Raw genomic sequence first — 15,184 nt, 5'->3', positions numbered from 1 at the left:
GTGAAGGAAGGAAGGGAGACAAAAGAGAGGGAAAGGGAGGAGAAGAAAGGAAAGAAGTGAAAAATGTGGGAAGGAAGATGAATGGGAAGAAGAAATTAAGAAATAGAGAAATAAGAAGGGGAAGGATGGGGAAGAATCCCGCGGCTATCAGCTTCCGAGCAGGCTTCTGGGCCTCCCGCCCCTTCTTTCTCCCGCGAGCTACTTGATGTCATCCCTCCGAGGACTTCTCGCCGTCCCTACGGTCACTCGAAAGCAAGTGAGAGACAGCGTGAGACCACCGTGCAGTCATGCCCAAGAATAAAGGTAAAGGAGGTAAAAATAGATGTAGAGGTAAGAATGAGAATGAATCTGAAAAGCGAGAGTTGGTGTTCAAGGAGGATGGGCAAGAATATGCTCAGGTAATCAAAATGTTGGGGAATGGACGATTAGAAGCCATGTGTTTTGATGGTGTAAAGAGGTTATGCCACATCAGAGGGAAATTAAGAAAAAAGGTTTGGATAAATACCTCAGACATCATATTGGTTGGCCTCCGAGATTACCAGGATAACAAAGCTGATGTAATTTTAAAATACAATGCAGATGAAGCTAGAAGTCTGAAGGCATATGGCGAGCTTCCAGAGCATGCTAAAACCAATGAAACTGATACATTTGGTCCTGGAGATGATGATGAAATTCAGTTTGATGACATTGGAGATGATGACGAAGACATTGATGATACTTAGAATGAACTCGGCATATTACATTCCAGTCTTTCTGAAGATTATTCTACAAGTTTGGAATCTGGCTGTAGACCTCGAGGAAAAGTTTTTGCTCTCATGATTGTAATTTGTTGAGGAGACTGATATGTTACTAAGGTCACTTCTTTTAAAACTGATAATGTTGAACTATCTTAAATGAAATATTAAACAGCCCACTTTCTTCTGTTGATGTAATGGAATTTAGGATAGAAGACCACATAAGAAAAAATGCATTACTGCCTTTCCCACTTTGACCACTTCCAGTAAGTAAATGGATGTTTTTGAATAAACATTTATTTGCCTTGTAATGATTATGGATTATGATTAAGCCCTACTTTTGTGTAGTTGTTGAATGTACAGTCATTCTGTATATTCCAGTTGCCTAGAGATTTGGATCCAGTTGAAAGAGGCAGAAATCTGGTGGGGTTGTTTGGTTGTTTTTTATTGTGTTTTAAAACAGGGTCTCACTTTGTTTCGGAGTCTGGCCTGAATTCAATGTATAGCATTAGCAGGCCTCAAAATCACTGTGATCCTTGTGTCCCAGCCTCCTGTGTATTGGGATTACAGGCATATACCACCAAATCTGGCAGAAATCTATACTTAAAGGCAAAATAATGGATTTGATTTTCATATTTAAGTAGCATGTAGCTATTTTTGTACTAATTTTGCCATCCTAAACTTAGTGGGAGCAGAAAAGCATTTCCAAAATGTAGTTTTTAGAACAAGCTTTTTAATACCAATTTTGAATTTAGGCTAGTAATTCAAAAATTGAACACTAGGTAGCATTCAGTTAACATTGGAAACAATGGTATAATTTTTGGTGTTTGTTTTCTCAGTTAGCGTGCATAAAGAAATTTCCCAAACAAGAAGATTGTTTTGCTCATGTGTGTGTAGAATAATAATTTTTTTTTTTTGTTTTTTCAAGATAGGGTCTTGTTCTAGTCCAGGCTGACCTGGAATTCACTATGTAATCTCAGGCTGGCCTCAAACTCACAGCCATCCTCCTACCTCTGTCTCCAGAGTGCTGGGATTAAAGGTGTGCGCCACCACACCCGGCTTGTGTAGAATATTTTTGCAGAACAAAAATTTTATGTTTAAAGTTACTTTATTTTCAGAAGCCATATTCATATAAGCTATGATTTTGAATTTTTTATAAACACATAAAATATATGTAAATGAAGACAAGTGCATAGCAGCATGTACAGATTAATGCTTTTTTAACCTATTCCCTAAACTGGGAAGAAAGGAATGAATACCAAACTTAATGAGCTGAGCATTGTGGCACACACCTGTGATCCCAGCACTTGGGAAATGGAGGCAGGAAAATTCAGAAATCCAAAATCAAGGTCAATCTCAACTATGTAGCCAGATTGAGGCTAGCCTGGGCTACTTGGGATCCTGTCTCAAAAAAAACTTAATGAAAAGATGGTTTCTACTTTCTGAATGGGAAATGCTATGGCTGAAAAATATAATAATAAAGAAATAATGTTGCAGGGGATATCATACCCTACTTTGTATTAGGACTATATTTTATTATGTGTACACTTGGGGATTTTGTTTTTATTTATACTGGGAAATTGTTTCTTAGTTCTCAATTTCTAATGAAATGTAATTAGGGCTGGATGGGCTAGTCAGACCTCATAAGCTACACCAAATCATGCAAACATAAAACAACAGACCTGTTATAGAGCTTGTGGAGCTTTTATTCTGTTGATTTCCAGAGAAAGTTTCACTAATGAAAAGTAATACACAATCCTTTCATGTGGCTTCAAAAAACAAGCAAATCTCCAATCCCTTTCTTCATTGACTTCATTTCCCATCTGTGCAGACTCTGGAATCAAAATCTGAGGTACTAACTAGACATCTTTATAGTTCATATATCTTATTCTGTGGAGTTCCTTAAGGCATTTAGAATGCATCTGAGAGCAAGGGCTAGTTTCTGATACTCAAATCAGCCCTAGTTTACTTGGAAGTTGTCTGAATCTTTTTTTTTTTTTTTTTTTTGGTTTTTCAAGGCAGTTTCACTGTAGCCTAGGCTGGCCTGGAACTCACTCTGTAGTTCTAGGCTGGCCGCAAACTCACAGTGATCCTCCTTCCTCTGCCTCCAAAATGCTGGGATTAAAGTCATGGGCCACCATGCCTGACTAAATCAGTAGTCTAAACCTAAGGTATTTTGGCTTCTATACCTTAAAAATGTTTTGCTAGCTGGATATAGTGGTGCATGCCTATAATCCCAGCACTCAGGAGGCTGAAGCAGAATTGCTGTGAGTTTAAGGCCATCCAGGGGTACATAGTGAGACTTTGTGTCAAAATAAATTCAGTAATAAAAAGAGTGTTTTGCAGAATTTGAAGTCTTTATTGGATATACATAATAGTATTGGGATTGTGGATGTGTCATGCAGTTCTTGGTAGGAATAATACAACTCAAAAACCTTTCTACTTAGCTTCTGTAACAAATATTGTTTAAAGAGCTGTTAAAAATTACAACATGGGGCTGGAGAGATGGCTTAGCGGTTAAGCGCTTGCCTGTGAAGCCTAAGGACCCCGGTTCGAGGCTCGGTTCCCCAGGTCCCATGTTAGCCAGATGCACAAGGGGGCGCACGCGTCTGGAGTTCGTTTGCAGAGGCTGGAAGCCCTGGCGCGCCCATTCTCTCTCTCTCCCTCTACCTGTCTTTCTCTCTCTGTCTGTCACTCTCAAATAAATAAATAAATAATGAACAAAAAATATTTAAAAAAAAAACTTGCTTCCTGTGAAGCCTAAGCCTAAGGACCCCGGTTCGAGGCTCGATTCCCCAGGACCCACGTTAGCACAAGGGGCCACACGTGTCTGGAGTTCCTTTGAAGTGGCTGGAGGCCCTGGTATGCCCATTCTCTTTCTCTCTCCCTGTCACTTAAAAATAAATAAAAATAAACAAATTTTTTTAAAAAACTTGTTTCAAGTTGTCCATAATTTGTAGTTTGTTGTCTTTATTCTCATGAATTCTGAGTTTACCTTTGTTAGCTAGCTACAAGACAAACACTGACAATTACTCAGATTTAGCTTCAAAAGAGTGAAAATGTTTTGCTTTCAGGCAAAATGGTGTATATAGCCCACCAGCACAAGGCTTGGTGAGTATACAGAACACGAAGTGTTCTGACATTGTTACTACATGCACACTGGGCACAGCTGTGAGGGAGACCAAAGCTGTGCACCAAGTGCTGCACAGCAAGAAAGACAAGGGAATAGTCTCCTTTTCTCCTTAGTCCTGGGCAATGTCCTGTAAATACATACAGCTCTCCATAGTACATCCAGAATATCATTGCATCAACTTCTGCAGAGATATGAACAAATGTTGTTGTTGTTGCTTTTGAGAGTGAGAGACAAAGATAGATAGAGAGAGAAAGAAAGGGCACATCAAGGCCTCCGACCACTGCATATAAACTCCAGGCACATGCAGCACCTTGTGCATCTGGCTTACATGGGTCCTGAATAATCGAACCTGTGTCCTATGACTGTGTAGACAAGTTCCTTAACCACTAAGCTATTGCTCCAGCCCTAAACAAATGATTTTTCATCCCAAATAAGGTACCAATGACAGACCAAAGAAATAGTGCCCATCCAGTTAAATCACCTTTAACACATTACCAGGCAAGAACCCCTAACTTAACTGGGTAAGAAAAATAAAAAAGGCAAGAAAGTAAGATGGAGAATCATATGAATGAAGGTGTGTGTTAATGAGAGGTGGAGTGTGATGAAATCCTGTAATTGCTTGGCATAAGCTTAAAATACATTATAAACATGTATGAAGATATCAAAAGGGAAGAAAAAAGCTTAATGAAAATAAAAGTTGAAAAGGGGATTGGTTGCATGGAAGAAAATGAAGTGTCCAAATGGCCAGAAGAGGTGAGAACAGCTGCCTACAAAGAGGGGTGTGCTCAGCACTCATGGGCCTGTGCAGTTTCCACAGAGCCCTCTCATGCTCTGCTGCCCTGGCCTTGTCCCCCATACACTTGTTCTGTGTGGGGTTTTCTTTGTTTGATTTTGAGATAGGGTGTCCTATCACCCAGGCTGGCCTCAAAGTTAGGACATATCAAGGATTATATTGAACTTTAATCTCTTGCTTCCACATCCCAAGTACTGTATTACAGGTATGTGCCACTGTTGCAGTCACGTCAGGTTCACTTTGCTGGTACAAATCGCCCAACCAATAGCAGCTTGTGGAGAAAGGAGGTTTGTCTTGTCTTACAGGCTTGAGGGGAAGCTCCACAATGGCAGGGGAAAACAATGGCATGAGCAGAGGGTGAACATCACCCCCTCCCAACACAAGATGGGCAATAGCAACAGGAGAGTGTGCCAAACACTGGCAAGGGGGAACTGGCTAAAACACCGATAAGCCCACCCCCAACAATACACTGCCTCCACAAGATGCCAATTCCCAAATCTCCATCAGCTGGGAACCTACCATTCAGAACACCTAAGTTTATGGGGGACACCTGAATCAAACTACCACAGCCACCAAGCAAAGTTTCCTGCACTCACTTCTTTGTCTGCATTCCCTCTAGATCACCTTATCCACACCCAGGGTCTGAAAATAGAGTAACATGTTGTAATTTTTAAAACATATATGCTATGATGAGTTTAAAAAAAATACGTGGTAGCTCTGCACTTTCTACTGAATGGCAGGTTTGAACATGTATGTGCTCACTAGGCACCTCTGCCGATAACTGAAACAGGAAGTTGTTAACATTTGTCACCTTGACAGATCACTTTGATCCTTTGCCCCCACATACACATCTCTATTCCCTATTTGTTCCCCATGTGTTCTCTCTCTCATGCAATAATCTCCCTTTCCTATTTCATGTATTCATATAAGACCAACTGAGTTATTAATATGAAGCACCTTCTTAGCTCCTTTATCAGTTTGGCACATGCTTCTCTGTGGCCTTGTTCACACTCACTGTTAATACATGTTTTGCTGTTTAGCATTGATATGTTGTGTCCAGGCTGTAGCTGTAGCTCAGTGGGGGAATCCCTTGTCTACCTAGGATGTTTGAGGCTCTGGATTTGTGAACAAGTTCCCAGAAATAAAAGGCCATGCCTGTGTTAAACATTCTACGCTGCTGATTGAATGATTGGAAAGACTGGTAGTGGAAAGCTCCTCTGCTACAGGTTTGTAATCAAATTTTGTCTGCTGACCTTCAGTCCCATAAGTTGGTATTCACAGCCCGCCTCCCTGCTTGATCTAACATTCTCATTAGTGTCAGGTAAAATGCTTACTGGAATGTTCAAACAATCATCTTAGTTTACACCAACCCATAGACCAAGGATGGAATCCTAAAACATCTGAGGCCTGTATCAGAGACTTCTCTACTTTGAAAACTCCTACTTGATGTTTCCATAAATGTACTTAAAATACATTGTTCTACATTATAAAAGTTCCATGAGCCAGGTAAAGTGATCCAGGCTTTTTGCTTTGTTTTGTTTTCTAAGGTAGGGTCTTCCTCTAGCCCAGGCTAACCTGGAATTCACTATGTAAATCTCAGGATGGCCTTGAACTCACAGCAATCCTCATACCTCTGTTTCCCAAGTACTGGGATATGTACCACCATGCCCTGCTTGGCCATATTTTTAGTCCCAGCACAGAAAAGGCTAAAATAGGAAGATCACTGTGAGTTAAGACTATCTAGGTTTACAGATTAAGTTCCAGGTCAGACAGGGCTGGAGTGAGAGCAGGCTTAAGAAATGAAATGGGAACTTTTGAGACTGGTAGAATCAAGGAATAAAACAAAAGTGGTCTCTGAACATTTACACACATATTTCCATAAGATGGTAAAACAAACAAATAATCAATACAAGCTTGTAACAATTCAGGTCTTCATAAGTGAAATTAAAGTGATAAATAAGATGTTTAGGTGAGTAATAAGAAAGTGGAGCAACTTTTGAGCCTGTGGTTGTCTGAGTCTTCCTAGATTGGTGGAAGGTGAGGCAGGGATTACTAATGCAGGCAGCAAACCCACAGGTTTAGAGGTCAGGGTGGGTTTGCAGTGTCCTGAAAAGGAAAGGGAAGAGTTTCCCATTCTCTGCATCCACACCAGCATCTATCTTCTCTTTTTGATAACAGACTCTTATCTGGGTAAAGAACCAGGTCGCTGCAGTTGGGATATTTTCTGGAGATCCACAATGCAGAGCAAATTGTCATGCTTGTTTTATATTTACATTTTCTTTCAGGAAACATCTGTTGGATCTTGTGTGCAGTTTTTAATCATGATTTATTTTTCATGGTGGGTTTTTTTATTTTTTTTTGCTTTTTGGAGGTAGAGTCTCACTATAACCCAGCATGACCTCGAATTCACTATGTAGTCCCAAGGTGGCCTCAAATTCATGTGATCTTACTACCTCCCTACCTCTAAATCCTGAGTGCTAGGATTAAAGGTATGTGCCACTACACCTGCTATTTTTCATGTATTAAATAAAATAATGTTAATGAGGGGCCTGGGGAGATTATTAAAGACACTTCCTTGCAAGCTTAACTGCTTCAGTTAAATTCCCCACCATCTACATAAAGGCATGTGCACACAGCATACCCACTCCAAGGTAAGGAGAAGTGGATCCAGGCAAATCCAGCAGCTTACAGGCCAGTGAAAATGGTGCAAATGAAGCAGCAAAAACAAACAATACACTCAGTGAAACAAGTGAGACCCTGTGTCAAGCAAGGTGAAAGTTGTCCTCAGCCTTCCACATGTACCCTGTGGCATGCACATGCTAATTCACATAGAAGGTACTTGAAACACATCACTTCTCTCTTTAATGGCATCTTCTGAATTCCTATATACATCCTAAGTGTCACATTAACCAACCAAATGTGGAGGTCTCATCCAAATAGCAGGTTAGGCATCTCTGTGCCTGGAATAACCTGTTCTTTCTTTCCATTAATTCATTAACCAATTCTTCCATGTATAAAGTCTCAGGGTTTTCCGGACAACAGCCTGCCCCTTCTGAACTGTCATGTCTTCACAGGTCTAATCTAACAATCCCTACCTGTCTATCACCATGAGCACCTTATGGAGACACCTTTCCCCAAATTATAGTAAGCTTATTAAACTTAAGAAATTCCCAGTTTTGTTAATCATAGAAGTGGTGGCTATCTGTTTCTCACACCCCCAAAGCTTTTAGCATTTTAAGTTAAGCTCAGAGGCTAGGATAGCCAAGACTTCATTTATTCTCCTTCCCACTTTTTGCTTCTAACATTTAGTGCCTAGCACTGTTGCTTTTAACTTTCTGTCCCAATCTGCAGGAAAGCGAAGGTACTGTGATTTGAAATTGACATGGACAGGTGATGCTACTTGTGGGTGGCACGTTGGAGCTGAGTGTGGGCTACCTTGGCCAGGTCCTTGCAGCAACATGAGGGAGCCCTTGTGGCCCCTTTGCCAGCCCTGAACCTCCTGTCTGATGCTGAGGTGTCTCACTTGCTAACAGATTGCCATGGGTGCCACCTGCACCACCATCTTGCTACACATAGGCTTAGGAAAATAAATTCTGCTGCAAACCCCTCATCTTTTGCGCCTCCTCGCCTTTAGGTTTACAATTTCCCTAAGTCTCAGGTTGAGTTGAGGCATTGTGATGTCACTGGCTGTTCCACTTGCTCCAGGTATGGGGGCGAAGGGCGGAGGTGCAGGGGAAGCACCATCAAACATTGGTTTGCAGAAGGGAGTGCGGTGCAGGTATATTGGACTTTGTAGTTCAGCTCATAGAACTTGTGCCATCCTTCTCCCCCTATCCCCGCCACCTATGCAAAGAGTTTATGCAGGGTTTCTGGTACCTGGGATGCAGCTGTACTGAAGCAGGGACTTGTCAGCTCTCACAGATTGTACCACCCGCCTCACATGTGGGGCATGAGGAGGTCTCCTGTGATGGTAGGATACCTATCCAGAAGACGCTACATGGCTCACTGTGTGTGTGTGGCCTCACTATGGTCAACCCACGGGGACTGACTGCACTCAGGCCTCGGTTCTGCAGCCCTGCCTTGCTTCCTTTGTCCTTACTTCCTTTCCACCTTCCTTCCTTCCTCCCTTTCTTCTCTTTTCCCCATTTTGCTCTTCCTTTCTTCCCTCCCTTTCTCTTTCCTTCCTTCTATTCTTCTATTTCCCCCTTTTCTCTTTTCCTTCCTTTCTTCGTTCCATTTTTCATCCTTCCCCTTCTTTTTTTTTTTTTTTTTTTTAGATTTCCAACATTTTATTTTCTCTGGGAACTATTTATGTATTGCATTATGGGAGTTGATGAATATAACATAAAAAAAGCAGTTTTCTGAGGACTACTTCCATTCCTTACTTGAAATATAATCCAATCAATGAAAGTATAATTTCCATGCCAAGTAAAAATTACTCATTCTTAATCATGATTTCTTCCAGGTTTTCTAGGTTCTAATAGAACTAGATTGGGCTGGTACTACTAAGGCATGAAAAAACAAACCAGCAGTAGACATACAAACTGCAGCCATGCTGTAATTTTTTTAAAATTATTTATTTATTTATTTGAGAGTGACAGACAGAGAGAGAAAGACAGGTAGAGGGAGAGAGAGAGAATGGCTAAGTGTATATGTTATGCCCACCAAACTGTCCACTAAGCACTTCTCTTAATGGTCATACCCATATATTTATGCTACTCTCACTTTTGGTTAGAGGACCTTCTCTTTTCAGATGGCAGTGACCTTGGGATGACTCAGAAGACATCATGCTGCTAAGAAGAAGTGACAGAGGAGTGTTCAGCTCTGCAATATCTCTATCACACCTTCCTATGCTCAGGGTCCATTGTGGTAGAGGTGGCGGAAAGAATGTAAGAGCCAAAGGAAGGGTAAGACTCCTTACAACATGCTGGTCCCAAAGTCACCCACTCCCCATTGGCCCCTCCTTGTTGAGGTATATGGGTTGTGCATTGTGGGGTTAGCCCACAGTTATTGGTATAATAAATGTCTCTGTATATCATGTATAACATATTATTGGTTCCAAGAAATAGCTCAAGCTACAGTGAATTCTACCATGACTTGTGAGGATATAAGAAGCAACAGGGAGTAGAAAAATGCCAACAAACACCGTACTCTCCAGTATATGTCCCAAAACATCATTCCCACATGTACTGGGAGAATATGAACTATAGTTGTTTGCCCTAAATTATATACATGAGAAGAAATCTTTCCCTCCATGCTTCTTTTTAAAATTAGTTTTCTATTCAGCAAACACAGGTAGTTTGGTACCATTATTAGGCTCATCCATGACCTACTCCCTTCAATTGGCCCCTCCTTGGTGAGGTATATGGGTCGTGCATTTTGGAGTTAGCCCACAGTTATTGGTAGAATAAATGTCTCTGCATATCATGACCCAACATGTGGCTCTGACATTCTTTCTGCCCCCTCTTCAACAAAATTTCCCTGAGCCATGTTGTGTTCAGTTTTGGTCTGCTTCAGTGATGAGGTGTTGGGGCCCTCTGCGTCTCTGGTTCTCTGATTTGGTAGGCATTGATTTTTCTCTGTGTTGGTCTCCTTCCCCCTTGTGCTGGTATCCGGTTCATGAGGAAAATAGCACCCTTCCTTGTTTCGCCAATTTTCCTTAGTTTCAGATTGGGCCCTTTTGAGTTATGATGGGGTGGCTCTCTCCTTAGGATCTACATCTATCTGAAAAAGAGGAGCAGATTCTCCAACAGCGAGTAAGTTAGCACCAGGTCAAATGAGATAGCCCTTACTTTTTTTAATAGAGAGTTTAATAGGTGTAGGTCGTCTTGTGCCCCATGATTGATGGTAACTCGATATTGGAGAGTGGGCTTATGTTTGGATATGGTTCTGACTTGTTTCCCAGCTCCAGCTATGGATCTTGTTCCACTGAGGGAATCAGTTAGTTAGTTAGTTAGTTAGTTAGGGGATCAGCAGTTGGTTCCCCACCATGGCTGTGTGCCACTATTGCACTTGTGTGGGCATCACAACAGGTTATTTGCTACTACATAGGTTGGACCATGAGTAGCTTGGACAGATATTGGTCGTTTCCCCAGTCACCCATGTAGCACCTTCTGGCACTAGACATGCTGACTCTCTGGGGACTGACTCTGTCCTGGCTTCCAGCCATGCTGTTCCATTTTATTTGTCAGCTGCATACGGTGTCTTCAGCAATAGGGGCTTACCAGTAACTTTGGTGGGTCATCAAGTATTCTGACAGAAATCTGTCATTCTTTTAGAAAACCTTGTAGGTGATAACCCCATGCTGGTACTGTGCGTTACAAGTCAGTGCCCCCTAAGAAAATGAGGGTAAAAGTAACTAATATATAGGAGTTAGAGAGGTGAGAGAGAGGGAGAGAGAAAGGGAGGGAAGATGTAGAGGATTTAGGTTACCTTGATCCGACACTCTCCAGTGTCTTGTGGTTCAGGTGTTTCCTATAAGGGCCTGGTGAAGGTTCAGCCATTTGGTCTACCTTTTAGGAAGTAGAATTTTATGGTACCCTTGTTGTTTGGGTATAGATTAGTGTTTCCCACTCCTTCGATGCTCTCCTCTCCCTCCCCATCCCTCCTAGTGTCTAGTACATGAAATCCTTCCTGGGTATGTACGGTATCTTGGGTAGATTCAGGTTAGGTGTTGTAAATGAGTGACTAAGTGGTGATTCTTTTTTCCGTGATTGGGAAAGTTCACTGAGAATGATCTGTTCCAGGTTCAACCATTTTTCCTCAAATTTCTTTGTGTCATTTTTTTCTTACTGCTGTATAGAATTACATTGTATAGCTATACCACATCTTAGTTACCCATTCTTCTAGTGATGGACATCTGGGTTGATTCCAGCTTTTAGCTATTATGAATTGAGCCAATACAATGATGGTTGAGCAAATCTCTCTAGCCTGTGGTTTGAAGGTTTTAGGGTAGATTCCCAGTAAGGGCATAACTGGGTCGGTTGGTATCTCTATAGTCAGCTTTTTCAGGAGTCTCCATATTGCTTTCCAATGTGGTTGCACCATCCTACATTCCCACCAAGAGTGGATGAGTGTTCCTGCTTCTCCACATCCTTACCAGCATTTATTTTCGTTTGATTTTTTTGATGTTTGATATTCTTATTGGGGTAAGGTGGAATCTCATATTTGTGTTAATTTTCATTTCTCTGATGATTAGGGATGATGAAATTTTTTTTCCTTGAAAATATATTTTATTTTATTTATTTTTAAAATTTAATTTATTAGTTTTCTTTTCAGCAAATACAGGCAGTTTGCTACCATTGTTTAGGCTCATCCATGACCTAACCACTCCCACTAGCCCCTCCTTGTTGATGGAAATGGGTCATGCATTGTGGAGTTAGCCCACAGTTACTGGTATGATAAATGTCTCTGCATGTCTTGACCCAACAACTGCCTCTGACATTCTTTCCACCCCCTCTTCCACAAAATTTCCCTGAGCCATGTTGGGTTCATTTTTGGTCTGCTTCAGTGATGAGGTGTTGGGGGCCTCTGAGGCTCTGGCTCTCTGATTTGGTAGGAGTTGATTTTTCTCTGTGTTGGTCTCTTCCCCTTTGTGCTGGTATCCAGTTCATGAGGAAAACAGCACCCTTGCATGTTTCGCCCATTTTCCTTAGTTTCTGTCGGGCCCCTTTTGAGGTGAATGGTTAGGTGATTGATTTGGGATATTTGTTTTTTTGTTTGTTTGTTTGTTTGTTTTTTTATGAAGGCATTGTGTACTATGAATTCTCCCCTGAGGACTGCCTTCATGGTGTCCCATAAGTTTTGGTATGATGTGTTCTCATTGTCATTCAATGCCAGGAATTTTGCAATTTAATTTTTTATTTCATCCACTATCCACTTATTGTTTAAGAGTGTGCTGTTGAGTTTCCAGGTGCTGTTGGGATTCTTGGTGGGTCTTTTGTTGTTGATTTCTAACAATATAGCATTGTGATCTGATATCATGCATGAAATAATGTCGATTTTCCTAAATATGTGGAGGCAGTCTTTGTGACCTAGTATACAGTCTATTTTAGAGAATGTTCTATGGGCTGCTGAGAAGAATGTGTAGTCTGTGGATTGGGGATGGAAAGTTCTGTAGATGTCCGTTAGGTCTAAGTGTTCTATGGTTTTGTTGAGCTCTCCTACGTCTCGGTTGAGTTTTTGTTTGGATGATCTGTCTATTACTGATAAAGGTGTGTTGAAGTCCCCAGCCATGATGGTGTTGGTGGTTATTTCTGTTTTATTGTCAATCAGGTTTTGTTTTATGAACTCTGGTGCCCCTGTGTTTGGTGCATACAGATTTATGATTGTAATATCCTCTTGATTGAGTGTTCCCTTGATAAGTAGGAAGCAGCCTTCTTTGTCTTTTTGGATTATTTTTGGTTTGAAGACTATTTTATCTGATATTAATATAGCTACACCTGCTTGGTTCTTATTCCCATTTGTCTGGAATATTGTTTTCCACCCTTTCACCCTGAGGAGGCTTCTGTCTTTAGTGGTAAGGTGGGTTTCTTGAAGGAAGCAGATTGAGGGGTCTAATTTTTTGATCCACCCTGTTAGCTTGTGTCTCTTGATGGGTGAATTAAGGCCATTAATATTTAGGGTAATGGCTGTGAGATTTGATTTGATCCCTGCCATGTTGTGGTGATATATGTGTGTTGGTGTTTTCATGGAATTTGAATTTTTTTGTGTCTACTTTGGGTTTGGTTTTGTGCTCATATAATTGTAAACCTGAGTTTTGTCATGGAAAGTTTTTCTTTCACCCATCTATAATGAGGGAGACTTTTGCTGGGTAGAGTAGTTTGGGTTGGAAGCCATAGTTTCTTAGAGTTTGGAGAGTTTCATTCCAGGCCCTTCTAGCTTTCAGGATTTCCATTGAGAAGTCTGAAGTAATACTGATGAGGTTTCCTTTGAAAGTGGTGCGCTGTTTTTCCCTAGCTGCTTTTAGGATTTTCTCTTTGGTGTCAATGTTTAGAGTCTTAATGATAATATGTCTTGGGGTGTTTCTCCTTTAGTATAGTCTGTTTGGAGTTCTGCTCACTTCTTCTATCTTGATGGGCCTTTCTTTTAAGAGACTGGGGATGTTTTATTTAATTATTTTGTTAAATAAGTTCTCCATGCCTATGGTCTGAAATTCTTCTCCTTCTGGTATTCCAATGATTCTGATATTAGGACATTTAAGTGTATCCCACAATTCACTCATGTTCTGTTCTCAGGAACTTTTGAGCTTACTGAAATTTTTGATCTCTTGAACTGTTTCTTCCATCCTGTCTTCCAGATCAGAGTTTCTATCCTCCACTTCGCTGACTCTATTCTTGAGAGCCTCTAGAGAGTTTTGGACTTGGTCAATTAAGTTTTCATTTTCTACTACTTTACTATGTATCACTTCCATTGCTCTATCCAGCTCCCTTTTCACCTCATTTTCTGATTTTCTTGATGATCCTTGGAATTCATTGTTGCATTTCTTTATGTTTTCATTTAGTGTGGCCAGTTGATTTTTAAGGTCCACTTTTTTTTTCACTCTCCCTCAACTCTCTTAGCACTCTTTGAATTCCTTGCAATGTCTTATCATATTGCTTCAGCTTAGTGATGATAGCATCCACACAATTATCTGTCCTTTGTTGCTTTCCTGAATGTTATAGCAGTAGGTTGGTCAGGGTTGCATTGCTCATAGCTTCCACTTGATGTTCTGATCCTAATGACTCTTCTATGTTTTGGTTAGATGTAATCCCTGTTGGACTGGGTGATCTATCTGTATTTTCTTGCATTTTTTTATGTTATTTCTTTTGCACTTTGGTCTACCCATGACAGTGTATGGGCAGGTAGATGAGTGGCCCAGGCTGGTCTCTAGCTCAATGGGAATCCAAGGCAGCTTGGGTTAGTTGCCAAGCAGCCTGGGTTTGGCTCTGTCTTGCCAAAGCCACCTATCTACTGCCTGACAGGGGCCCCAAATTTGCCTGAATTCTCACCCAGTAATGCACCAAAGCTACCTGTCTTCGATCTTGGAGGGGGACTGAAGTAGCAAGCCCTGAAGCTGCCCAAACTCTGGCTGAGAACACTGGGACCTGCAAACCGTCTGTGCTCACCTGCCACAGGGAAGTGGGGGATTGGCGGCAATGGGCAGGTAGGGGATGGCACCTGAGCTGGTGCTAGTGACTCAGTCTGGGCTTGTGTGGCCCTTACTGTGGGACTGGGCCTGCTGAATGTGTAATTGTAGTGCAGAGGCAGCTGCAACGGGCAGGGGATTGGGGCACTGTGGAGGCTGGCCTGCGCATGATCAGAGCACAGTGCCAGAGGATCTGGCAGCCCCCCAATCGGCGGCAGTGGTCCCCACAGGTGTGCAAATGGAGTACAGCATGTTGGGCCGGCGCACACAATCGGAGCACAAAGGCTGAGGTCCCCGCGGGTGTGGAGATCCCCGCAGGTGTGCGAATGGACACAGCAGTGGAGATCCCTGCTGGTGTGTGAAGGGAGCGCAGCGGTGGAGGTCCCTGTGGGTGTGCC

General features: G+C 41.7%; 1 protein-coding gene across 1 annotated transcript; it reads left to right on the top strand.

Moving 5' to 3' along the window:
• Positions 1-217: 217 nt before the first annotated feature.
• LOC123457367 (eukaryotic translation initiation factor 1A, X-chromosomal-like) lies at positions 218-823 on the top strand. Its single transcript, XM_045141321.1, has one exon. The coding sequence runs from the start codon at positions 288-290 to the stop codon at positions 720-722; it is 435 nt and encodes a 144-aa protein (XP_044997256.1). The 5' UTR covers positions 218-287; the 3' UTR covers positions 723-823.
• Positions 824-15,184: the final 14,361 nt, after the last annotated feature.

This window comes from Jaculus jaculus, unplaced genomic scaffold (genome assembly GCF_020740685.1).
Source record: "Jaculus jaculus isolate mJacJac1 unplaced genomic scaffold, mJacJac1.mat.Y.cur mat_scaffold_39_1_1402899_arrow_ctg1, whole genome shotgun sequence".
Lineage (NCBI taxonomy): Eukaryota > Metazoa > Chordata > Mammalia > Rodentia > Dipodidae > Jaculus > Jaculus jaculus.
The sequence above is the reverse complement of the archived record's forward strand: the minus strand, read 5'-3'. Positions and strand labels throughout refer to the sequence as shown.

What these genes read in the sequence shown, in the direction of transcription:
- LOC123457367 (XM_045141321.1), top strand. Translation starts at nt 288, where the DNA reads ATGCCCAAGAATAAAGGTAAAGGAGGTAAAAATAGATGTAGAGGTAAG.